The 26,404-nt window shown below is 38.1% G+C and overlaps 1 protein-coding gene across 4 annotated transcripts in view; it reads left to right on the top strand.

Annotated features, from left to right (window-relative positions):
• USP9X (ubiquitin specific peptidase 9 X-linked) overlaps positions 1 to 17,679 on the top strand; it is a 116,446-nt gene extending 98,767 nt beyond the window's left edge. For 2 of the 4 annotated variants that reach the window (XM_061410410.1, XM_061410409.1), the window contains exons 34-45: positions 810 to 951; positions 2,126 to 2,879; positions 3,253 to 3,376; positions 3,877 to 4,102; positions 4,568 to 4,697; positions 7,346 to 7,531; positions 7,983 to 8,203; positions 8,397 to 8,485; positions 11,327 to 11,483; positions 11,683 to 11,895; positions 12,241 to 12,336; positions 13,784 to 17,679. In XM_061410410.1, coding sequence (XP_061266394.1) covers positions 810 to 951; positions 2,126 to 2,879; positions 3,253 to 3,376; positions 3,877 to 4,102; positions 4,568 to 4,697; positions 7,346 to 7,531; positions 7,983 to 8,203; positions 8,397 to 8,485; positions 11,327 to 11,483; positions 11,683 to 11,895; positions 12,241 to 12,336; positions 13,784 to 13,921 — 2,476 coding nt within the window. In that variant the 3' untranslated portion in view covers positions 13,922 to 17,679. Of the gene's footprint in view, positions 1 to 809; positions 952 to 2,125; positions 2,880 to 3,252; positions 3,377 to 3,876; positions 4,103 to 4,567; positions 4,698 to 7,345; positions 7,532 to 7,982; positions 8,204 to 8,396; positions 8,486 to 11,326; positions 11,484 to 11,682; positions 11,944 to 12,240; positions 12,337 to 13,783 lie in introns of all 4 variants that reach the window. The other 2 variants (XM_061410408.1, XM_061410407.1) reach the window with 1 other exon arrangement.
• The last annotated feature ends 8,725 nt before the right edge of the window (positions 17,680 to 26,404 follow it).

The raw sequence follows: 26,404 nt of genomic DNA, 5'->3' as shown, positions 1-26,404 counted from the left end.
TCTCATCCATGGGCTCTTCCCTAGTTATCATAACAATTTGCTTAATAGTTCATATTCCATTCATGTCACTTATAAATGCCTTTTTCATTAACTAAATTGAAAAGCCCTTAATACGAGGGACCATCTTAAACACTGACTATCCCACAGTGTTTTATACATGGTAGGCACAGCATATATTTGTTCAGTGAATTAATTTAATGGTTGAGAGTGAAGTTCTCACATCCTATGTTCTAAATTTATAAATATGTCTCTTCACAAATCTGAAAATTCCTTTGGTAGAATATTGCCAAAAGGTGGGATTCTGGCTCCTATTCAGATAGCTTAGCCCATGTTCATTTGTATGTTCAACTTGTGCTTTAGTAACGTTTCCATTATAGGAGAGGAGAAACATTAAGAAATTTAGCTCATTATAATCTAAACAGATGATGGCGGAAGGAGCATGGTAGACTATATAGAGATGGAGCTGTGAAGCCAGACAGATCTAGCTTCAGAACACCATTTCTCCTGGTAATCTTCACATTCTGAACCCCACTTCCCTCATCTCTGATGCGGAGATGGTCATAGAAAATATTTGTTGTGAAGACAAAGAACCTGTTATGTATAGTGTGTAAACAATCTAATGTAGTGCCCAGCAGAGGATAAATGGCCTGTAAATGGTAACTGTCATTTATGAGTACATTTTTTAACTTAATGGCTTTTGTGTTCTATTATAAATATTGCAAAAGTGGTTTACATTGAGCCCATAATTAAGATGTTTAGAAAATTAAGGAATAAATTCTCTTTGATCATTTCTTAAATAATATCTTTAGATACGAGTGTGAAGAATCTTTTACGACTTTGAATGTAGACATTAGAAATCACCAAAATCTTCTTGATTCTTTGGAACAATATGTCAAAGGAGATTTATTAGAAGGTGCAAATGCTTATCATTGTGAAAAATGCAATAAAAAGGTATGGATTGCCCAGTTTTGTTTAAAATAATGATGGTTACATATAATGGGTTTGGAAGAATGATTGTTTTCATTTGTTCTCAAAATTTGCCCTCTTTATTCCCTGCCCTGCTTTGTTAACAGTGGTAACAGAGAGGTAGTTAAGATAACGGACTTAAAGGGTTTGTCAGGTAAAGAGAAGCTAGTACCAGAAAGGGCTAGGGGAAGCAGGTAAAGATAAGAGTGAATCACTTTAGAGGTCGCAATAGCTTAATACCACAATCTCTTGTCTGACGTACACAGGCACCTTTCATCCATATCTGACCAGACTGCTTGAGCTCCGCAAAGCTACAGAGCTCATAGAGGAAAACATTGCTCCTCTCACATCCAGAGTTACTAGCCAAGACCGAGAAGTTCGCTGAAACCTAACTGTTAATTGCTTTATTTAGCCACATAAGATTTCTTCTACCACCTGTTTTTTAAAACCACTTGGATCAATTTTTTTGTGACTCACCTGGTATTGGTTTTTGTCTGTGGGCATTTAATAGTATCTTTCTGGGCTCCCAAGCCCTCTTACCTCTAAGTCACCTGTATTATTTTGACTTCACATACCACTTGGAGAGGTTTTAAAATCTAGAGATTGAGATGATCTGTAAAGTCATACCCCTGCCACTCAAGCTCTAAGCCTTGAGGCAGGTTACTTAAATCTCTCAACTGCTCCTCATTCTCATGCTTAAGGTTCAGTAGTACCTGCTTGAGAGGGTTGTGAGGATTATACATGTTACTACTGGGGCAGCATTTAGCATATAATGTAGCACCTAACTGCCCAATAAATATTGGCTGCTATTATTATATTTCTGTAGTTGGCTCACAGCAAACTACACCTTCATTAAAATAACAATAGCAAACAGGTAATAATGGTTAGGTAATACTGCCAACATAGAAATCAGGCAGCGAGTAAATCACTAATTTTTGCAGTTGGTAGCAAGTGGCATCAGAGTACCTTCTGTATGACTTGTTTCAGTTAACATTAAACTATAAACTGACAGAACTGCTCTGATTATGTTCACTATCACGTTATGTTAACACTTAAAATTTCAGATGAGTGTTGAGAATTTAATAATAGAGTTTTAAAGTTTGGTGTTTTTTTGCAGTGGATTATAAGAACATCTAGTAATTTGTTCTGTTCATTTTAGGTTGATACTGTAAAGCGCTTGCTTATTAAAAAATTGCCTCCTGTTCTTGCTATCCAACTAAAACGATTCGACTATGATTGGGAAAGAGAATGTGCAATCAAGTTTAATGATTATTTTGAATTTCCTCGTGAGCTGGACATGGAACCGTACACAGTTGCAGGTGTTGCAAAGCTGGAAGGAGATAATGTAAACCCAGAGAGTCAGTTGATACAACAGAATGAGCAGTCTGACAGTGAGACAGCAGGAAGCACGAAATACAGACTTGTGGGGGTGCTTGTACACAGCGGTCAAGCAAGCGGAGGACATTACTATTCTTACATCATTCAAAGGAATGGAGGAGATGGTGAGAGAAACCGTTGGTACAAATTTGATGATGGAGATGTAACTGAATGTAAAATGGATGACGATGAAGAAATGAAAAACCAGTGTTTCGGTGGAGAGTACATGGGAGAAGTATTCGATCACATGATGAAGCGCATGTCATACAGGCGCCAGAAAAGGTGGTGGAATGCTTATATACTTTTTTATGAACGATTGGACACAATAGACCAGGGCGATGAATTGATACGATACATATCAGAGCTTGCTATCACCGCAAGACCCCATCAGATTATTATGCCATCAGCCATTGAGAGAAGTGTACGGAAACAGAACGTGCAATTCATGCATAACCGAATGCAATACAGTATGGAATATTTTCAGTTTATGAAAAAACTGCTTACATGTAATGGTGTTTACTTAAATCCTCCTCCAGGTAAGCATCAAGAATTTAGCTTCTTAGTAACAAAGCATACCTCTTCTTGCAGGATTTCTTGGCAGGCATCAACATGCTTGTTTTCTTTCTTTCTGATTGTTTTCAAGTCCTGTTTCAGATGACTGTTACCTTTGAGCATTATATATTATCTGGGTATTTAGAGACAGAGGAGCTTTTGTTTGTTATAACAATTTGTGTTTATTTACTCAAGCACTAGTTGAAGTTTGCTTTAATGAACAGAATTATTTCATAAGCAGCCTCAGGGGTTTTAACATAGTTGGGGCTTGGAAAATTATAGGTAATGCAGATTTGTATGAAAACGGGGCTTGGGCATACAAATTTGACTATTTTTTAATCTGCACTTTATTTATAGGGCAAGATCACCTGTTGCCTGAAGCAGAAGAAATCACAATGATTAGTATTCAGCTTGCCGCTAGGTTCCTCTTTACCACAGGATTTCACACCAAGAAAATAGTCCGTGGCTCCGCCAGTGATTGGTACATTGTTTTGGATTTTCATTCCTATTATTACTGGCATTTAGTTTGGTTCTTTAATATACTGCTTTATTTTTTCCAAGCCCTAATAATCTTGTTTCAGATTTGGAATGCAGAATTTAAAAAATCTTGGTAGCAATAGTGAAAGAAATCATATTTAAGTAATTCCTGAGATTAAATGTGGCCCTTTATTACTCAGGAGCCGGCTTCTGTTATAGTGTATCATATCTTTGACTTTTGTGTACAAAACATTACAGGATGATACTTAAAGGTTATCTAATCACAAAATGATTACATTTTAGCTTCCCTAGATTACATTCAGCCATAGGTTAAAAAGGTAGAAACTTAAAATGAATTTGTTTCTAATTGCGGAAGTTTAGAGACCATTTATATCATACCTTGATTTAACAATATTTACTTAACTATTCTAATAGTAAGATGTTAAGGGAATGGGGGTTATCGTTTTTGTCATTGAACCTAGGATTTTGTTTGTTTTGTCTTAGGTATGATGCATTATGTATTCTCCTTCGTCACAGCAAGAATGTACGATTTTGGTTTGCTCATAATGTCCTTTTTAATGTTTCAAATCGCTTCTCTGAATACCTTCTGGAGTGCCCTAGTGCAGAAGTGAGAGGTGCATTTGCAAAACTGATAGTTTTTATTGCACATTTTTCCTTGCAAGATGGGCCATGTCCATCGCCTTTTGCATCTCCAGGACCTTCTAGTCAGGTAATTGCCCAGTTTACTACTAATGATTAAATGCTTACACATGAATTCTGTTTCCTGGAAGCTGAAGCCACACATATGTGCATCTGTTTGAGATGTTTACCTAATAAATGTGCATGAGCATGTAATAACCATGTGATCTGATGCCTCAATGTCTATGAGTTCCATTAAAAAGTACTTCCCAGCAATGAATAGTGACTATTGGCTCTTTAAAACTTAACAGAATTTTCTGTTAATTCAGTTACATTCAGTGGCTTAGTTATACACTTACTGTTATACATGAATTTTAATTCATCCCCTTTCCTAAAAAAGCAACCCTTTTTAATAGTTCCTTGTGTGATCAGTCCTTCCAGAAATTTCTGCCTATATTTAACATGTCTATGTGCGTCTTCCGTTTTTATGCAAAGAGAATTATATCGTACCTGCATCTTGTTGCTGGAAAACAACCAATGTTTTCATCTTTTACAGGCTTATGACAACTTAAGCCTGAGTGATCACTTACTAAGAGCAGTATTAAATCTGCTGAGAAGAGAAGTTTCAGAGCATGGGCGTCATTTACAGCAGTATTTCAACCTGTTCGTAATGTATGCCAATTTAGGTAAGAATTTAAGTTTTCATAATTCTGCTTTAATGTATTAAGCAATGAAATCATTGAAGTCAAGTGATGAAATATAACCTGGTCTAAAACAGAAAGTGTTTCATAAAACCTACTATGAATTTTATCTGAAACTTTTTGCTACACTTTTTACCTTGTACTTTATTTATGCATGTGTCTTATCTCTGCTCAGACACAGGTCAGAATCTGTATCTTAATCATATTTTTATCTCCTAAAGCAGTGGTGCTAGACCTGGTTTTTTGAAAATACTGATTCCTAGGCCCCATCCCAAACCAACAGAATAAGAATTCTCAGAACTAACACAAGGAATCCACATTTTCAAAAGGTCCCAGATGATTGTGTAATATTCACCATGGTTGGGTGAAGGATTTAGTCTATACTTAAGTTTTGTTGAAGTAAATGAAATTAAAAGTTGAGGATAATATAAATATTCACTTAAATTGCCTGTTATTTCTGTTAAATTCTAAACCCAAACATGACTGTCATTCCAGGTTTTATGGTGTCACTTACTAATCCACCAATGATCCATAACCCTTTTAACACGGCAGCATTCTACTTTGTATTTGTCGTCTTTTCCCTTACCTCCCCATACTAAAGATACTTGCATATTTGCAGTTGAAAAGAATATTTATTACACAAACAAGCATAAGGGGAGTCTGTACTTCACATTTAGATGTGCCAAATCTTAGGTATTTATAAAAATTATACTCTGTTCAACTCCCTTTTTTAGGTATTCCCTGTCTAAAAAAGCATTCATCATTTGCCCATAATGAAATCTCAAGTTTCTCTGCTGAAAGCAAATACAGGTCTATAAACTTTAATGCAAAATCCTTAGGACCAATAGGCTTTGGGGTTCAGAAGTGTTCGGGTTTAAGAAAGGTAAAATAGTGCATATGCCATGAATTATGTAACATCCCTGGAGCAGTGTCCAGGACAGCACTTTGTAATCATACATATGAGTATTCACATTGAGAGGGCTTGGATGGAAGACTGTAATAGCTCTTGTCAGTTCAGGCCAGATTTTCAAACACATTTTATGAGTGAACTTGTTTATATTGATGAAAAGAGCTGTTTGAATCTAGGGATTTCAAATAGGGATTGTGGACTTGTATTTATTATACTTCTTGGAACATGGCAGTAAATAAGACTGTTACTTTCTAATGGGGTATAGAAGCAAATTAAAGGGTACTTGCCATAAAATATGTGACAATAATGAGGAAAATACAGCATGCTGTAGAAGTACATCAGTAGGGGTACCTGACCAGATTTGGGGAGTGTGTGGGACTTAATGGAGAAAGTGATTGTAGGAATTGGTTGAATTTTTCCATGCAGAGTGAACAGTAGGTGCAGAGACTTGGAAGTAAATTCAGCACGGCTCATGGAAGAAATGAAAGGTTATTCAATCTGACTAGAATTGATGTAATATGGGGATGGCAGGAGCGGTGAGCAGAATTCTCTAATTGTGCTATTCTGTCAAGCCTTGAGAGATTCTGGACTTTATCCTGAGGGCATTGATGATCCATTATAGAATTTTGAATAGACGTGGCTTCTAGAAAGATCATCCTGGCTACAGTGTGAAATGGATTACAGGGAAAGTAAGACTAGAGGATTTTTTAATCCTAGACCACCTGTTGACAGAAATGTGGCTTATACTGAGAAATTGACAGTGAGGGGAATACAAGTAGACAAATTCTGGTGCTTTTCATTAGATGTAAGGCCAGTAGGATTTGGTGATTGGATATTCAGGGAAGGGTAATGTGGGAGAGATGTTAAGAATGATGCCCAGAATTCCAGCTTGCTAAACTGACCAGGTAGTAGTGCCATGTACTGAGCAGGGCAGACACAGGAAGAACATGGACAGGGAATTTGAGTCTTTGTGACACCCAAATAGAGGTGTCTGGTAGAACAGGATCTATTTGGAAATATTTTTGAATCAGCTGAATAAAAATAGCTGGAACTTGAAGCCATTAGAATGGGTTTGATCATCCAGGGAAGGCATACAGTGTAAGGAGATAGCCTGACATGGGAACTTGGAGGACCATCACTTTTTAAGAGACGGGAGGAGGACTCAAATAAGAACAAGAAGAGGTAGAAAGAAAATGAGAGGAACCCAAGAAAGGGTGAAATGCTTACAATTTGAGAACTATTCCCTTAACTTTAAACCAGAAAGAGGGGCAGAAGCCAGGTAAGCATGGGTTGAAGAGCAGGCAAACGAGAAAGTAGAGGGAACGAGGTTAGGTGTCTTTCAAGAAGCTTGGCTTAGAAGAAAGAAGAAAGGCAATTTATAAGAGAATTCTGATTTCTCCATTTTCGGCGTTCATTTAGGATTGCCGTCTAGGCTGGTCCCTGAGACTCCCCAGGCCATAGAAGTGTCCCGAGGATTGCAATGTCATAGTCACTGTTTAACCATTTAATATTTAACTCCAATTAGATTTTTGGTTCTTTTAATTTTTTTAATAATTATTTTTTGTATTATTATTTTTTAATAATACTCTGAATGCCAAGTAAAAGTAATCTTCTGATCATAAAGGTTGTAGAAAAAATAACTACTTTATTATGAAGCCCTTCCATCCCAGTTCTTTCATATAATTCTTCCCCTCTCTTCCTGCTTCTCCCTTCTGTACTGTAGGTGTGGCAGAGAAGACACAGCTTCTGAAATTGAGTGTACCTGCTACCTTTATGCTTGTGTCTTTAGACGAAGGTCCGGGTCCTCCAATCAAGTATCAGTATGCTGAATTAGGCAAATTATACTCGGTAGTGTCACAGCTAATCCGCTGTTGCAATGTCTCATCAAGAATGCAGTCTTCAATCAATGGTAAAGTCAAATACTCCATTCTTTACATTGGTTTTAAAGTACTACTGACCATAAATATTTAAAGTGATTCTGAAGAAGTTTCAGTATAAAACAAGAATCTGTGAAAGTCCATGCTTTGGAATATTTTATATTTTGAGTCCTGCATGGTTTTCACATGCTTAAGGGAATCTTTCTATCTACTTGCTGCTGAGGTTGGCATCTTGTTTATGAAGTAGTTTAAGAACTAACTTTTAAATAAGAAAATACCAGTATTGGTATTTAACTTTTATGTTTTATCATCTTGATATATCTGATCATTATAATGCTTCATATTACTTTCTTTGTACTTGGGAAATGATCTATATTATTTTTTTCTTTAAAAAACATGATAAAGCTATTTTCTGTAGTGAAAGCTGGATATTCTTGTGGAGAAGCTGATTAGTTTTTCATTGATGACAAATCTGTATTCTAGGTAACCCTCCTCTTCCCAATCCTTTTGGTGATCCTAATTTATCACAACCTATAATGCCAATTCAGCAGAACGTGGCAGACATTTTATTTGTGAGGACAAGTTATGTGAAGAAAATCATTGAGGACTGCAGCAACTCAGAGGAAACCGTCAAATTGCTTCGTTTTTGCTGCTGGGAGAATCCTCAGTTCTCATCTACTGTCCTCAGTGAACTTCTCTGGCAGGTTAAAGGAAAATATACATTCATACGTCTCTATAACTTGTTATTTTATTTTTATTATCTTTGTAAGTATACAAGTATACTAGTTTTAGGTGTGCAACGTAGTGGTTTGATGTTTTTATACATTACACATTACAAAGTGATCACCAGTGTTGCTGCTTTAAATAAGTTCTTTACCACGTTTTACCTGTTCTTAGGTGGCATATTCCTACACTTATGAACTCCGGCCCTACTTGGATCTGCTTCTGCAGATCTTGCTGATTGAGGACTCCTGGCAGACTCACAGGTAGCTACCCTTTTTTTTGTTTCTTGCCCAGTTCTTAGAGTAAGTGAAATTAACAGCACATTTATTATTTTTAACCTCTTGGAAGTCTAATAAATGTTTTATTGTAAAACTTAAGGATGAATAAAATGGTTCCCTCTTCCCTCACAACTTCATTTTTTTTTTTCCTCTCATTGCCCAAGTTGCATACTTAATATACTAACCTTTTTCTTTCAGTTGGCGTTGTTTTATATTTGGAGGAATTTTTTGGTAAATGTTTCCATTTCATCAGTGACACTCTAGAGTTATTTTAGGATTGGATTACGTTAGTTTTAGAATTATGTGAGAGTCCCTTCGGTAAAGAAGTATAGGCGGGTCCCAGTATTCGTTGTAGTTAATGATCTGAAAGTCGGTGTGAGCACTGAGCAAGTGCTACTAGGCCGTTGCTCCCCGGGGGATACGCAGTTAGGCTCGTGCAAGCCTCTGGGCACATTTTTTTCCAACCAATCAATACATAACCTTTTTTAAAATGTGTTCTGTTTAAAGAAATCTTGTTTAATATATATTGAAGAATTTGTTGGGAAACAATTAAGATTTTGTATAGTAGACTGCTTCCTCTCTGTCACTATAACTAAAACAAACCTGAAAACAAGTTCTGTAACAACAAAATGCTTAAAGAGAAATTAAAGTCTTGAGTGTTAGTGCGGATTGCAAATGCCAGAAATCATGAAATAATATTTTCAAATTATTCACCAAAATTAACAATCATAGATTTCAAACAGTTAATATTATAAAAATTGAATTAAACCAGAAATCAGTTTTCCATTAAACACAAAATTTAATAGTTCCAAAACTGTAGCCATTTATTTTGAACACTACCAGTACCCTTCTCAGTATGATCAGAGGAGTTAAAACTTATGAGTCAGTTGAAATGGAATCTTAAGTTTTCACTATTTTCTTTTGAAAATACTATAAACATGTATAGCTTTAAACCAGTTAGCCATATCTTAGCCCTAATTAGAATAAGTAATAACACTAAAGGCACATGTGCTGGTTTAAACATGGGAATTTGTTTTTTTGTGTAATAAGATTGTTGTTATGATTCCCTGGCACCAAGCTTGAAAATAAATTTCTCCTAGTGGGCTTTTAGTCTTTCGGTAAACTGTGTATCTATGGAGCATCTCCCATGGGCTTGGCACTGTTAGGCATTGAGGAACAAGGGAGGCAAAGGTAATATTGATAAAAATGGTATTTTTTAAAGCACTTGATTCATTATCACTTGAAAAAACTGAAGGTAAAAACAGAAAATACACTGCAGTGTTTCCAATTAAATAGCAGGAAGCCTCTACATGGTTGACTGTGTGGCCTGAGATTGTTTAACTTTGCAAAATTACAAAGTTATTTCCAAACAAAATAAGTTTTATGAATGCATGTAATACAAAAAAACAAAACTTGCCTTTTGATTTGAAACATTCTATTAAGTAAAATGTACAGTGTATAAAAGGTTTTTTTAAATTACTGACTATACAGGTAAGATTTCTTTATTTTATTTTTTTTTTAATACTTAATTATGAATTCATTTTATTTTATTTTTTCCAATCTTGCAAAACTTTTTTTTTAATTAATTTTATTTTATTTTTAAACTTTACATAATTGTATTAGTTTTGCCAAATATCAAACTGAATCCGCCACAGGTATACATGTGTTCCCCATCCTGAACCCTCCTCCCTCCTCCCTCCCCATATCATCCCTCTGGGTCGTCCCAGTGCACTAGCCCCAAGCATCCAGTATTGTGCATCGAACCTGGACTGGCATCTCGTTTCATACATGATATTTTACATGTTTGATTTCTTTATTGAGATAAAATTCACTATTTTTTTTTAATTCACTATTTTAACCATTTTGAAATATGCAATTCACTGACTTTTAGTATATTTAGTGCTGTGCAACCATTACCACTGTCTAATTCCATTCATTTTCATCACTGTGGAAGGAAAATCCAAACCCACTTAAGCAGTCACTTCCTAGTCCTCCTGCCCCCACCCCCGACACCCACTCGTCTGCTTCTGTCTCTCTAGATTTGTCTATCCATGGGCAAATACCCAGGACTTGGATATTCCGTTCATCTCATGTGATCGGAATCATACAATATGTTCTTTTGTATCTGGCTTCTTTCACTTAGCATAGTTTTCAAATGCATCCATGTTAGAGTACATATCTATAATTCATCCCTCTTCCTGACTGAATAATATTCTGTTGTATGGATACATTACATTTTATATATTTGTTCACTTGTTGGTGGATATTTGGGTTTCCACCTTTTGGCTGTTGTGAACATTCATGTACACATTTTGTATTTTCAAAAAAACACCTGTTTTTCAATTCTCTTTTGATATATAGCTCAGAGTAGACTTGCAGGCAGGTAATTTTTAAAATATCTTTTGAAAAATTGGAAGTATTCATAACAAGATTTACTGTTTTAACCATTTTTAAGTGTATAGTGTTGTGTTACCATCACTGCTATCCATCCCCAGAACTTTTTCATCATCCCAAACTGAAACTCTGTACCCATTCTTGCTTTCTCTAACTTTTGCCTATTTTGAATACCTCGTATAAGTAATCATACAATAATTCCTCGTATAAGAAATCATACAATATTTGTCGTTTTGGATCAGAAATAAGTTGGTTCTAGGCAGCCATATGACCTTGGGTGCAAGCCTTTTAACCTCTTTTTTTCTTACATGTTCAAATAATAGATCACATGACTACATCAAAGACCTTTATTGAATGGCCCATAGTAGGCACTTAGTAAATGTTAGCTGCTATTTGATTTTAGAAGTTTTAATTTATGTCGTTCCCTTTCAGAATTCACAACGCACTTAAAGGAATCCCAGATGACCGAGATGGGCTGTTTGACACAATCCAGCGCTCTAAGAATCACTATCAAAAAAGAGCATACCAGTGTATAAAATGTATGGTAGCGCTCTTTAGCAATTGTCCTGTTGCTTACCAGATTCTACAGGTGAGGGTTTTTTTTCTGTGTGTGTGTGTGTGTTTAACTGTGTAGAAACCTCTGTGTGTGTATAATTGCATAGAAACCTGAATCTAAGGATTCTGTTTTAAAAGATGAGAATTACAAGAATTTGGAGTTGTCATTTCAAGTTAACTTTGAAAAACATTGCAAAACCTTTTTACATACATAGCTTTATTTTCTTTTGAAGGGCAATGGAGATCTTAAAAGGAAGTGGACCTGGGCAGTGGAATGGCTTGGGGATGAACTTGAAAGACGACCATACACTGGCAATCCTCAATACACTTACAACAATTGGTCTCCTCCAGTGCAAAGCAATGAAACATCAAATGGTTATTTCTTGGAGAGATCACATAGTGCTAGGATGACACTTGCAAAAGCTTGTGAACTCTGTCCAGAGGAGGTAAAAAAAGCCACCAGTGTGCAGCAGATAGAAATGGAAGAAAGCAAAGTAATTTTTTACTTTATAGGGCCAGTGTTTATTAATGATAATGGGGGAAGAATTATGTGGAATTTTGTTTGCATTAATATGTATACTATATGTGGTCTTAATGAGGGAATCTTTTAAAGAAATTTTGGGGAGATTGCCTGAATCTAGTATTTCTGAGAGAAGCCAAATCAGGTTTCTTTCAGTTATTTTATCTATAATAAAATTTATCAGTGGGTTGGTTTTTTAAAGATTTTATTTCAAACAAAAAAAAATGGAATTTGCCTACATAATTCTTTATTTGTAAATATTTAAAATCAGGAACCAGATGACCAAGATGCCCCAGATGAGCATGAGTCACCTCCACCTGAAGATGCCCCGTTATACCCCCACTCACCTGGATCTCAGTATCAGCAGGTATCAGGCTTAGTTTGTGTTTTTATCCCCTAGAATTTTTACGCATTATTTATAGGATGGCTAAGTTTTCTGTTGCCACTGTAAAGTAACAGGGGGATAATCTAGACCAGCTTTGGGGGCATGATCAAGAGGAATGGTTGGCATGGGGTCACAGTGTGATATATTTGAGCTTCCCCTGTGGTGTTTCCTGGTCAAATATATGCACCCCTCTTGTACTTAGTAGATGAAGTTAGTAAAAACTATGATTATTTGTATCAATATAAAATGATAATATTTACTATAATGGATTAAGATGACATTTCCTAATAGGCCAGGTCTACGAGTAGAGACATGAAATATGGCAGTGAAGGAAGACCCTGGATATAGCAATGAAAGAAGAACTGTTTGCTTACATAGCATAATCAAGACTTCAATGACAGTAAAAACTTATTGGAAAAAAGTCAGGGATTTGACAGATTTCCATGAATTTTTTTAGAAGATCAGTAACTAAATTTAGATGAAGAAACTTCCTAAATGAGAACGTGTCTAAGTCCCAGGTGTGACGCATTTCGATCTTTTGTGGCAGTGATTCTGGAACAAGCATTGGAATCCCCTGGTGGGCTGTTGAGGGAGGGGGCACCCCAGAGTTTCTGATTTGATAGGTCTAGGAGGTGGGAGCAGAAAAATCTACTTTTCTAAGAATTCCCAGGGGATGCTGCTGCTGGTCTAGGAACCATGCTTTCAGAACCATTGTTTAAGCATTCTTACAGTTCATAGTAGAGGTGGAAGCATGCTGGCTAATTAGAAAATGCACATTCAAGATATTTATTTTCCTAATAGAAATTACAGAAAGTGAAAGCTAAAATCTTCTTGGCTTGGGTGGTGGGAATGTACAGAAAAATGAGAGTTCAGGAGTTTAAAACATTAAGGACCCAAATCCAGCAGGAGAAGAATTACTTCCCTCAGCCCTGAGACAGCTCATGCTTAATCATGTCTGATTAATCCATTATCTTCAATGTTGTTTTGTTTTCATTATCATCATTCTGTGTTGAGGGTTGTTGCTTACGCAGATCTCATATGACCATTTAGTCAGATTTCTCGTATAGAAGTTTCAAGGTGCTTAGAGTGAGAGTGGATGTGTTCTGGCACTTTTGTGATTTTTTTTTTTTTTAACCGCAACCAATAATGGGCTGTTATCCCTTATTTGTCAGACTTGAATGTGAATAATTTGGGGCACTTTAAATCGCCTTGGCCGAAGAATTACACCTACGCTGCTCTTACTTGGGGCTTTGAGGCTATCTTTTTTTGTTTCAAACCAGTGTTTTTCATCATTAGCCCAAGCATATTTACTTGTTAAGTCCCAGGAATAAAAAGAAATGTTTACATTTCCACAAGCTTCAGCCTGTGGTCTTTAAAGTTGAAGTTCACTATATTAAGTTTAACATGCAGATCTTGTCTCCCCGCCCAGAATAACCATGTGCATGGACAGCCGTATACAGGCCCAGCAGCACATCACATGAACAACCCTCAGAGAACTGGCCAGCGAGCACAAGAAAATTACGAAGGCAGTGAAGAAGTGTCCCCGCCCCAGACGAAGGATCAGTGAAATGCACACGACTAGCTGGTTCCATCAAGACTGCACCCAGGCCTTACAGTCCAACCTTTTTCTGTGTCTGGCTAATATTTAAAACTAGAAAAAACTATTCCTAATCAATATGGAGTGGAAAGTTTATTCACTGTCTTATCTGCAGAAATTTGCTGTCAATATATAACTCGCCTGCAGTGGAAAGTGTATAGTGTTTTGTAATAAATGGCCTGATGCTAATGTGTAAATGGCAAAGGTGTATATAGTATATTAATGTCTGACTGTTAATTCTTAAGCAAGACTTTTTTCTTGATGAGACTCACAGATCTACAAAACCTACAAAAATTAATTTTCTTGTTATACCCATTGCACTCTCCAACCAGTGTTGCCTGCCTAACGGCAGTTGGATCAACTCCTTTACAAAAACAAAAAATAAACCAACAGCAACAAACCAGAGCCCGTCCATGTCAGCCACACCAATAGTTTCATGTTCATTCTTGGCCACTGGAGTCAGTTTTATTATGAGCAATGTAAGGCTGGTAACCTTTAAATTATTTGGTTGATGTGGAAAATTGGTGATGTAACATTGTTTCTAGATCTTTTTCATTGCCTTTTTATTCTGATGTTAGGTTAATCACTTTGAAGCTATAGTTATGCTGTAACATTTAGCATGGCTTCACACCAGGTTAGTGTAGCCAATGAGGAAAAAATTACCATAATGACAGCAGTTGTCCCAGTGTGACAGCTGTATTGCTCAGAGCTTTTCCTTACACCTAGAATATAAAATATAAAAACAAGGGGAGAAGTGTGATAAACAGGTGGATTTCAGTTACACATATGTTGCTTACATCTTAATGTTTGACAATTCAATCTCTGGGTGGGATAAAGAAACTTTAAGTGTCAGTAATGGGAATTTTAAAAGATTAAAACAAATATGCAAAAATTTGCTATGCCAGGATGCTCGGAGCATAATAGAAGACTGTATTTGGTGTGCTTGTTTTGTTTCTTTTGTAGAGCTTACTAGGAGAACCTTCTAAAACTTGCCTTCTGCTGGATCCCAGTGAAGCGGAGGTCATCAGAAACCCACAGTACTTGGAATACCATTGCACCAAGATGTTGGCTGAGCTGCCGCTCAGTCACAGTTTCACTTGAAAGCAAGAGTTGTCCTAGCTCCTTCTCCATTATTCCAAAAATTTTCATGTTTGAAGCAGGGTCTAATTAAAAAGAAAACTGGTTAATATAATTGAGGTATCAATATCAGAATAAACATTTAAGATGATAAATTCATCAGTTAATACTGTATTTAAAAGAGAATTGGTAACTTGAATGTGTGTAATTTTTTGGAACCTGTCTAAAAACCAAATACCCCTGCAAACAGATACAGTCCACCCTATTCTATTTAAATATTTTGCTGTTTTATTTTATAGAAATTATTTTGCTGAATTCACAAATAGAATTTGATTTAAGAAGAACTTTTTGTCCTGTGGTGTGTTTGGGGGTTTTTTGTTGTTGTTACTTTTTTTTTTTTAAGGACTGCATATTAAGGTTAATTCTGTGCATAGCACACCTAGACATGACCCTGAATTCAGGAGTTCAGTCACATTGAGTTTTTGTGCACAGAAAGATTTGACCTTTGGCCCTTGACTGAAGATTTAAGACAAAAACAGGATGTTGACACTGTAAAAGTTTCCTAACATAATCAATCTTGTACTTTTTGTATGTTTTTTATATACATGTATATTTAATGAGCACAAGCTTGGTTGTATTTTTTACAATTCAGTTAATAGGCAAATGTTTTGTCAAAAAGGCTATAGTTGGAATTGAACAAAGCAGAAACAAAATTGAGAATTTGTTATTTTGTGATTAAAGGGGGCAGGTATTTAAGATAAAGCTTTGGATATCTTATTTGCAGTAAGTACTCTGTAGTCAACCTGTGCTTCTAGGTTTTCTGTAACATTAGGAAAATTGACACCGGATAGAGCCTGTTTTTACCTTAAGTATATTACATATGAGTTTAAGTGTGAGCCAAAGTCATACACACCATCTGCAGTTCCAATTGGTAACCTGAATTTAGAAGTTCCTCAATTCCAAGTCTCCTTAACAGTGAGCAAAAACAGGTTAAATTTATTTGAACAACTTGCTATCATAAATTACACCATCTGAGCTGATTTGTGTGTGTTCTGGTCCTTAACAAAAGTATGTAATATACTTAATTTAAAAACGAATGACTTCTAGATGTGAAAACTTGACATTTTAAAAGGCTGTGAATTTTTCTCCTTGGAGGGAGATCCCACCTTGGCTGCTTTGAGGGCTTGTGAATCCTTTCCCCCTCCACTTGAGGAAGAGTGGTCTGTGCTGTGATCAGGATCTAGGGAAAGTGAATGGATTTTGTTTGTTTGTGCAAATTATTTTCTCTAACTCTTAAGCAAGCATTAATGTATAACTGAAAATTTTAAGATGCATGTTATTGTAAGAGCAACATAGCAGTGATTTTGAGGTCTTTTTCTGAACACAAATGGCACATTTTAAACTTCAAGTCTTCAAAGTGCCTACAGATTATTTAATTCTCCCTCAACTGATTTCTTGAGCCATATATATATTTCCCACTTTAAATGTTTGTTGCAGAATCACTAGTCTTCCTTTCAGAGAAGTACCCCCGAAAATTCTAAATGGCATGGTTACTTTTTAGGAGACAGTAGAATCTGTTAACATAAAGACTGAAGCTATTTGCATCGTTAATCTCTGTGAACAAGGGCTTTGCCCTATTGGATCTAAGTATTTCAGTGCACAACTTGGCGAAAACCATACTGCTGCTGTTTCTAAGCCCTCTACCAACCAAATTTTCATGTTCAGCATTGTCGAGGCAGAAATAAGAACATCCTCATATTTGGGATTTTTGTCTTCATTGATTTTTCTCTCAATGATAATTTCCCAGCCTTGTCTTTCAGCTGTTATGTGTACAAATTTAGAATTATGAAAACGTTTTATATTTTTTTCATGATTAACTTTTATTAGTGAATGATAACAATTTAAGTATTTAACCCTAGTAGTGGGTTAAAAAGATGAGGAGCCTTTTTTATTTGAATTACATTTATAAATGAAAGCAAGTCTGTGAATACTCAGATGACTACTCCAAAATAGTTCCATTTTTTCTTATTTTTCCAGCTGGAATTCTTACTTTGCTGAATCTTGTGGTTAATTTTGGTGGATATATCCTGCCTTATTTAGAATTATAACTGGATTTTAAAAAATTGCCTTTTCGTAAGTGCCCAATTTTGGTCTCTAGCTTGAAGGTATTACATACTGCCGAGAAAGTAAACACTGCTCCTCTCCCCTCCAGTTTTTGTGTTACTGATTTTAAAACAAACGTTCAGTACTGGTTTCCTAGTGGGGCTCAACTAAAATAGGGCCTGCGCCTATGTGAGTGTTTAGTGTTTGAAAATAAGGTTTTGGGTGTGGTAAATCACTACAGAAGTGCTAAATGTATTAACTTGCTGCCGATTGTATTTACGATTATTTTAGATTATTTTACGTCTGCAGAAATGTAGCACTTTTCCTCCGAATTTATAGGTCTAAGAAAAAAGGGGGAAAGGTGCACCATGTTTTAAACTTGCAAATGAGTGAAAAAATTTTTTTGCATTTTGAAATCCAGATTCCTAAAAGGAAATCTCACCACCCAGATCACATACTTCTCAGCCTTTTACAAGCCAACAGACTGAAGATTGTCCACAGTTCCTAAGATTTAGCACATATACAAAAATAAAACTTTATAAATTAAATTTCGGTTTCCCCTTTTATTTATTAAAATAAGATTTTCTAAATGGAAGGTAAATTAGAGGTGTAATTGATCTGAAGGGAACTTTAAAAGAAAAATGTTTGTAAGTAGAGGGATGCAGCCCTTAATTTGTATCTTCACATCTAAGCCTTTCAAACGAGATTGTGGTCTATTGACAACCCTTCATTCTAAAACCAAGATTGGTCAAACACTTGGTTTCAAAGTTCACTTAAATCAGCAATAAAGCAGGTCACATATTTGAGGGGTGTTCAGTCATGTCCGACTCTCTGCAACCCCATGAATCGCAGCACACCAGGCCTCCCTATCCATCACCAACTCCTGGAGTTCACCCAAACTCATGTCCATCAAGTCGGTGATACCATCCAGCCATCTCATCCCCTGTCGTCCCCTTCTCCTCCTGCCCCCAATCCCTCCCAGCATCAGAGTCTTTTCCAATGAGCCAGCTCTTCGCATGAGGTGGCCAAAGTATTGGAGTTTCAGCTTCAGCATCAGTCCTTCCAATGAACACCCAAGGACTGATCTCCTTTAGGATAAACTGTTTGGATCTCCTTGCAGTCCAAGGGACTCTCAAGAGTCTTCTCCACCACCACAGTTCAAAAGCATCAATTCTTCGGTGCTCAGCCTTCACAGTCCAACTCTCACATCCATACATGACCACAGGAAAAACCATAGCCTTGACTAGACAGACCTTTGTTGGCAAAGTAATGTCTCTGCTTTTCAATATGCTATCTAGGTTGGTCATAACTTTCCTTCCGAGGAGTGTCTTTTTATTTCATGGCTGCAATCACCATCTGCAGTGATTTTGGAGCCCCAAAAATAAAGTCTGACACTGTTTCCACTGTTTGCCCATATATTTCCTATGAAGTGATGGGACCAGATGCCATAATCTTAGTTTTCCTGAATGTTGAGCTTTAAGCCAACTTTTCACTCTCCTCTTTCACTTTCATCAGGAGGCTTTTTAGTTCCTCTTCACTTTCTGCCATAAGGGTGGTGTCATCTGCATATCTGAGGTTATTGATATTTCTCCCGTCAATCATGATTTCCAGCTTGTGCTTTTTCCAGCCCAGCGTTTCTCATGATGTGTTAATAGAAGTGAAAATTCAGTTGTCTAACAAATTCCATCTGCTCTGCTTTCTAGTATCTGAAAAGCAATTCTTTGTTGCCATGTTCCAAAGAAATACGACTTCCATAGAAACCTGTTGGTACTTCCCTTAAATTGAGTTTCTGCAAGCATTACTGCTAAAGAAAGAGACATAGCCCTAATTTTCATCAAACTTTGTTTTTTAAAAATGAGAACCAGAAGATGAATAAATCTAGTATTCTGCAGTTTGGAAAACTAGTTGGATTAAGCCGTTTGACTTTTAAGTATTTTTAGACACATGAACACATCTAACGATGAAAATGTATATGGCCACCAATATTTTGAACTGCTTCATTATAATCTGATGATTTACAGGTAGGTAGAAAATGGATAGTATTTCTACCTCAAAGTTTAAAGTTAGGGTGATAGCAAAGGCTTTATTAATAATTCATTTGCTTTAGGACCTAAATTCTCAAGGGAAATGTTCTTAAACTATACTAAAAACTTTCCTCCACAAAACAAATTACAGACCCACATAAAATCAGTTGATTTTTAAAGACATTCCACTGAAATGTACACAGCTCAAGAGTAAAATGGGAATGCTTTTAGTTGTCATCTGAAAACAAGGTCGTCTCATTTTGCTCCATCAGCATTTATCTAAAAATAGAAGTTTTTCATTGTGGTGGGCTTTTTCCACATAAATGACAGTCAAACACCAGCTGCCCCAGCCTCACCTTCGCTTCACCACGTCCTGCCCCAGAGGGAGCCCAGTGGGGACCACCCTACAAAATTGAAGTCTACTCATTTCCTATTTCTTTTCAATTGTATAGATGTAAAACTATTCAAAACAGATGCTTTGGACACTGGAATGTTTTTCCGCAAGTCCTGGGGGCGGGGGGCTCACATGAGGATTCGATGTGTATTCTTTGAGTTGCCATCTAGTTCTTCCCCACCCATTAAAACACTGGGTGCATCTTCTTTGGAATCCAGAAGTAGATAATCTGGTGCACTTAAGTGGGACTGAGAAGGAAGTGTTAACATTGTGAAGGCTGGCAGTGTCTTACTATGCACAAGGAATAGTGTCTCGGGGCACCAAGGAAATAGAGGTTAACCCTTCGTAATCCTTTTCCCAAAGGTCTCTATGTATAGGATGTGCCCCTGAAGGGTTCTTGATGTAAATTAGTGTGTTCTGTTGGGTGAATAGGGAAACAGCTTTTTCAGGCTGCGTGTTTAAAGTCAAAAGTCTAGAAGGTTATTACTACTGAAAACTATTCATCAGTAGTCTAGTAGTTAGTTCTTCCAGTCATCTACTTTCAGAATGTCTTAAGCACTTAGTATAAATCCTTTCTTAGCAAAATGGCCCTAATGTGGATTCCTACAAGGCTGTTAACCATATCTTCCTTAGGAAGTGTGACTAGGTCAGAGGCTAAGACCATGAATGTATTACACTAAAGAGATTTAAAAGCTAAAGTTACTGAGTCAGATTTAAATCCCAAGCTCTTGGGTTGTAGTTAGCCTTCTCTATTGCCCCAAGGTTGAGATTTTTAATTAAAAGCCAAAAACCAAAAATTGAGATTTGCGGGCTTCCCTGGTGGCTCACTGGTAAAATAACCTGCCTGCCAGTGTAGGAGACACGGGTTTGATCCCTGGTCCAAGAAGATTCCACATGCCTGGAGACCACAAAAAGTCCACGCAGCACAATTACTGAACCTGTGCTCTAGAGCCCATACTCCTCAACAAGAAGAGAAGCCACCATAATGAGAGCCCCACACACCACAATAGAGAGTAGCCCCCACTCGCGGCAACTAGAACAAAGCCCGCGGAGCAACAGAGACCCAGCACAGCCAAATCCATTTTAAAAAGAACTTCAGATTTGCAGTAAAATATGAACAGATTTGCCTTTCTGATTTACTGAAGCTTGGATTAGTTAACTGTAACTAGTAACGTAAGTGGTAGATAAATCAGATGTTGGGTTTTTGTTTAGCACTGATCCACTCAGCATCAGACACTTGAAGTAGGCTTCTTACACTGAGATGAGCAGACACTCCATTCTTACAGGGAAAAGCTTCCAATATACTGTTTTGGAAGGAGTGCAGGCCAGAGTAGAATGTAGTGAGTGTTGAAAAACCTTATACTTTGATAAGCCTTACATCCCTCATAAGCTGTGGTCTCTGGTCATCAAATGCAGTCATTAATCCTGAGTATAAAGTCATTTGCATTCTCTCCAGAGAAATGCTAGGGTCAGCATGTCCTTGCTGGGGTTTTCAGATGTACTTGCTTGTGCCTTTTATAAGAAAAGCCAGCTTTCTTTATAGTCATTGCAACCTTCAAGTTTAAAGAAAGGCAACCAGTCAAACCTTTCAGTTTTGCATTAAAATCGAAAAACTAGGATTCCTGTAAATAAAATCCTACGTTGAGCTTGGTTACCTGGATAGGTGGACACAGCCCAAAGTGGTTTGTTTACATTGTTGGCTTTTGAGTTGCTTGTTCATACTTACTTTTCCTTTAATATTCAGATTTTGAACATATACACATTTAAGGAATATTATGTTGTCCAACTCTGGCCACTTTCTTTGTGACTGCCTGCTAAGTCACTTCAGTCCTGTTTGACTCTTTGTGACCCCATGGACTGTAGCCCGCCAGGCCCCCATCCATGGTGATTCTCCAGGCAAGAAAACTGGAGTGGGCTGCCATGCCCTCCTCCAGGGGCTCTTCCCAACCCAGGGATCAAACCCGCATCTCTTACATCTCCTGCATTGGCAGGCAGGTTCCTTACCACTAGCGCCACCTGGGAAGCCCTTATTTCTTTGTATTTGCTTGAAGTAGTTTGCACTGAACATGATCAAGGGACTTCCCTGATGGTCCAGTGATTAAGACTGCACTTCTACTGCAGGGGAACTAAGATCCCACATGCCACATGGTACAGTCCAACAAACAAAAGCTCTCTGCTGTTCTAATGTTCCTGTAGACTTGAACTTGCTTCCCTTTTTCCAATGTTATGAAATCAAGGAACCAGCAAGGGCTGCAGTGGCCCCTAGGAAAGGTCTGGAGCCAGACAAAACGAGCAGGGACACCTCACATGAGCACAGCTGGTCACTAGGTCTCCAGTTCTGCTCTTATAATAAGCCTGTCCACACCAGTGAAGTTGCAAACAAGTCAGAATAGGAGAATTTTACACTGAGAAGAAGGGAATCTTCTCAGTTTTCGCTACCTACTGAAATGTATGTAAGATGTTGTTGGACACATGACAGGTATCCCAGGAATATGGATGTAGGACACGATCATGACAGGTGCCGAAGAAATACATGATGATCCCTGCAAGGTTGGGCTAAGAACCTGCCCAGCCCAAAGCGGGCCAGCCTCACACTCACAGTCCCAAACACATTCTGGACAGCCAGGGCTGGAGGCCCTTCAAACATGGAAGTGCTTCTCACCTGTTAGAGGATCAATCTTAAATTTTTTAAAGAAAAGAGAAAAACCCAGCCTAGTCTTAGCTGTTGTGAAGAAAACAAACCATAAAATATGCTTGCTAGCAAGCCATACATAGTTATAGAATTGTCCTGGTTTTGATTTATTAGGTTTAGCCACCTCGACCAAGCTGCTGCCAAATAGCAGAGAGAGCTATTGAATTGCACTTCCTTGTTTTGTTGCTCATGGAGGATGGGGGTAGTGGTGAAGGTGGCATAGTGGTGGAGAATCTGCCTGCCAATGCAGGAGACGCAAGAGACTTGGGTTCGATCCTTGGGTTGGGAAGATCCCCTGGAAGAGGAAACAGCAACCCACTCCAGTATTCTTGCCTGGAGAATCCCCCTGGACAGAGGAGCCTGGCGGGCTACAGTCCACAGGGTCACAAAAGTCGGACATGACTGAGCCGCTGAGCACAGACTGAGCAAAAGGGAGGGATGTCACATGTGCCACTGGGGCAAAAGTGTCAACGAGTGACTTTGTGCACATGTAAATGTGAGTCCACATATGTGGACTTAAACTCATTACCTTTAAAACAATCATTTTGAGTGAACATGGCAGAATTCCCTAGTAGTCCAGTGGTCAGAATTCCATGCTTCCATGACTGAAGGCCTGGGTTCGATCCCTAGTCAGGGAACTAAGGTCTCACTATCTGCAGCCAAAAAATAAATAAATAAAAATTAATAAATAAAATAAAACTAAAAAATTTCTGAGTGAGCCTGGGAAAAGAAACTTAAAGCTAAACACGAGGACAAGCAAAAGAAATGTTGTATACAATTCTATAATATCCAATCATACTGGGGGAAAGATGCTATTGTCAAGCTGAACTGCCCTAAACCTGGCAGAATTAAAGTTCCAGATTGAAAAGGAAATTTCATGTATATTGAAAGGCCATTTATAGACCGTGTTGTAATCTAAAATCTAACCTATTAAAGTTTAAAAGTTTGGCTTTAAAACTGCACAAGGATCTATGTGTCGTCAAATGAGTTTTGACCTAGTTTTCACAAAGAGACTAAAAAGAGACCCTTTTGTTACTCCAGCAAGATCAACAATTTAGGTTATTACAGTTAGATTAAAAGGACCCAATGATAGATACACACTAAAAAACAACCACCCCGTAGCGTAAGTTAACACAATTTGGGGTTATACATAGGATTATAAGTACTGTGGGTTTCCCAGGCGGCGCTAGCGGTAAAGAACCTTCCTGCCAGTGCAGGAGACTAAGAGATGCACGTTTGATCCCTGGGTCAGGAAGATCCCCTGGAGGAGGGCAAGCAAACCCACTCCAGTATTCTTGCCTGGAGAATCCTATGAACAGAGGGGCCTGGTGGGCTGCAGTCCATAGGGTCTCATAGAGTTGGACACAGCTGAAAAGACCTAACACATGCATGTAAGTATTATAATACTTATAAGTATCAACTGAATGACCTTTGCAAGGTAGTGGTGCTTCAAAGCTGGTCTAAGGGCCAACGCTGGACTGGCTGAATGAGAAACATCTGGGGAGCTTTTTAAAGGACCCTCATTTCTGGGTCCCACCCCTGAAAACTGAGTATAGGCGTAGCAGGCCCAGGAATCTGAAACATTTTTTAAAGTTCCACATATAACTGCAGTCAGGTTTGAAAACCATTTCCAGAGTGCACTGTTGGTCTTTAAAAAAAAAAAAAAAAAGGAGGGAGGTTGCCAAACTTTAAAACTATAGACAAGTAGACACACACCCAGGTACCTATTACTGGTATATTTGCTTCAAGTATTATTTTCATTAAAAACATCAAGTGTTCCAATAAAGCCCCCAAGTCCCCCCACCCCATCCTCAGCCCCGTCCCCCTCCTCCATTTTGGAAGCCATCGTGGTCTGGACTCAGCGAGTGTCCCTCGGGCACTGTTTGTGGTGGTGCCCAGTCTGCTGCCAGGCGGCCCGTGCAGGAGCCACAGCAACTCACCCCCGGGCACCTCACTGGATTTCTCTAGAGAAGGAGCAGGGAGAATCTTCCCTAAAGAACCCCAAGGAAAAAAAAACGGATTTAGTAAATTCAGGAACGTTGATAATGCAGTGTGTGAACAAAACAACCGTAGTGTAGTATCTTGTAGGCAAAGGTGTCAAAGGTCAAAAGTGGCAAAGGGATTCTGGGTTAGAAATGGTTTTACCCACCAACTGTAAGGCCGTGGGATATGACATGACTGCTGATGGAAGAGGGTTTCAGGTATTGAGGTATGGAGAAGTCATTCTGGCTTAGACATAATCTAGTCATTCTGGCTTAGACATAATCTAACTCGAATTTCATGCTAAGTAAACAGCCTGTGTGTGGCCTATGAAACATATATTGTATATCTGCTTTAATTATTGAAGAAAAGGGTGCATTGACCAGAAGTAAGAAAGTTCATGTTAAAAAATAAAGATTATGGACTTCCTGGGATGTCCAATGGTTAAGACTCCATGCTTCCAATGCAGGGGGCCCGGGTTCGATCCCTGGTAGGGGAACCAAGATCCCACATGCTGTGTGGCAGACAAAAAGTAAAAATTAAGTAAGATAAAAATAATAATATAAAGATTAAATGCTCCCCTTCCTGGGACACCGATGGTGGTGCTCCTTCAATAAGACTCCCTTCTCAGATGCCAAGGCCATACTGACTCGCTCTGTATGTGCTGATCTGTATTTTCAGACCCTGCAGGAATGTATCCCTGACTTGTTTAATGTTCTTCGTTCTGATGAGCTATATTAATATAACTGCGCTGAAAACCAAGCTTCTCTAGAGCACTTTCTCAGAGTCATCTGAGAGGCTGTCTCTCACACTATAATCTTCAGTTTGGCTCAAATAAAACTCTTTCCTATTCCCATTATAGACTGTTTATTGATTATCTTCATCAACATTGCCTTCCCCCATTTGAAAAGACAAGATTTCTAGCCACCTCATTTTTCTTCACCTGGGGGAAAAGCCCCATGGGCAAGAAGAGAATGGTTTGTCACCTGTTCCTTTCAGGAAAGGAAAATACTGAGCCCCAGCTTTGCAACAAGGGGCTTTGATTCTGCCCAAGACAATTCCTCTAGCTGAACGCCTGTAAGCCCAGCAGCCCGACTCTGCAGTATTCCCCAAACCGATAATGACAAATGAAGTAGCACTTTAACCATCTGTTCTAGTTGCTGCATTTTGCCTCTGGTGTTTATAAACCTGCTTTCATGAAAATCAAAAACAAAGCCCAGAGTTTAGCAGAAAAGTATGGCTGGGTGAGCAGCCAAAAGCAATTTCCATCTCGGAAAGAAACACAACTTAATTTATTTTTAGCCAAGATGTTTTGGAAACGTGTGATTTGCTTCAGAGAAAGAAATGTAGTGCACTCTGTTGTTGCTCAGGCGCCCCTCCTTTTGAAAGAAAAGCAAGAAAATGTAGGGGTGTGGCAACGTTGAGGGGGTACTTTTCTGTTTAAATTTGGCTTTGTTGCCGAAATTAGCACAAAGGATCTTCTGGAACATTGGCCCATGTAGTTCAAGTGATTCCTGGTAATGCTTGGGGGACGATATTCATAAATGACCAATAGCGGTTAGCTTTCCTCTGTGTTCGCTTTGGAAAAACCCAGTGGGGATTTTTCCTTATTGATTTGCTATCACGAGATCACATTATATTTATTTGTTTTTTTCTACAGAATAGGACAACATGAAAAGATTGGATTATTTCATTCCCAGAAAGCAGGACAGCCCTAATCCTCAGCATCATATGAGTTATCATGCACAGGAAGAAATTTCAGCTCAAAAAGCTTAAATGACTTTTTCTGGGGTTGCTCAGAGAAAAACGAGAAATTGTTTTCTTTGTATTAAACTATTGGTCAAATGAATAAAGCAAACAGGAGGTAGCTTTGTAAAACTACCCCACAGTTATGGATGGTGCTGATGGCTGGGGCTCCTGCGTGGTGACTTGACTGGACTCCATCAGCATTTAATAATGAAATGTTTCATCTGTGGGACTGGGAACCAAAATACATGGTTTTATCTCTTTGAAGAGATAGCTAGCATTTCCTGTTGTTATTGTTCAGTCACCAAGTCGTGTCCAGCTCTTTGCGACCCCATGGACTGCAGCACGTCAGGCTTCCCTGTCCTTCAGTCTCTCCCTGAGTTTGCTCAAACTCATGTCCATTGAGTCAATGATGCCATCCAACCATCTCATCCGCT

The sequence above is a fragment of the Bos javanicus genome, chromosome X (assembly GCF_032452875.1).
Source record: "Bos javanicus breed banteng chromosome X, ARS-OSU_banteng_1.0, whole genome shotgun sequence".
Lineage (NCBI taxonomy): Eukaryota > Metazoa > Chordata > Mammalia > Artiodactyla > Bovidae > Bos > Bos javanicus.
The sequence above is the reverse complement of the archived record's forward strand: the minus strand, read 5'-3'. Positions and strand labels throughout refer to the sequence as shown.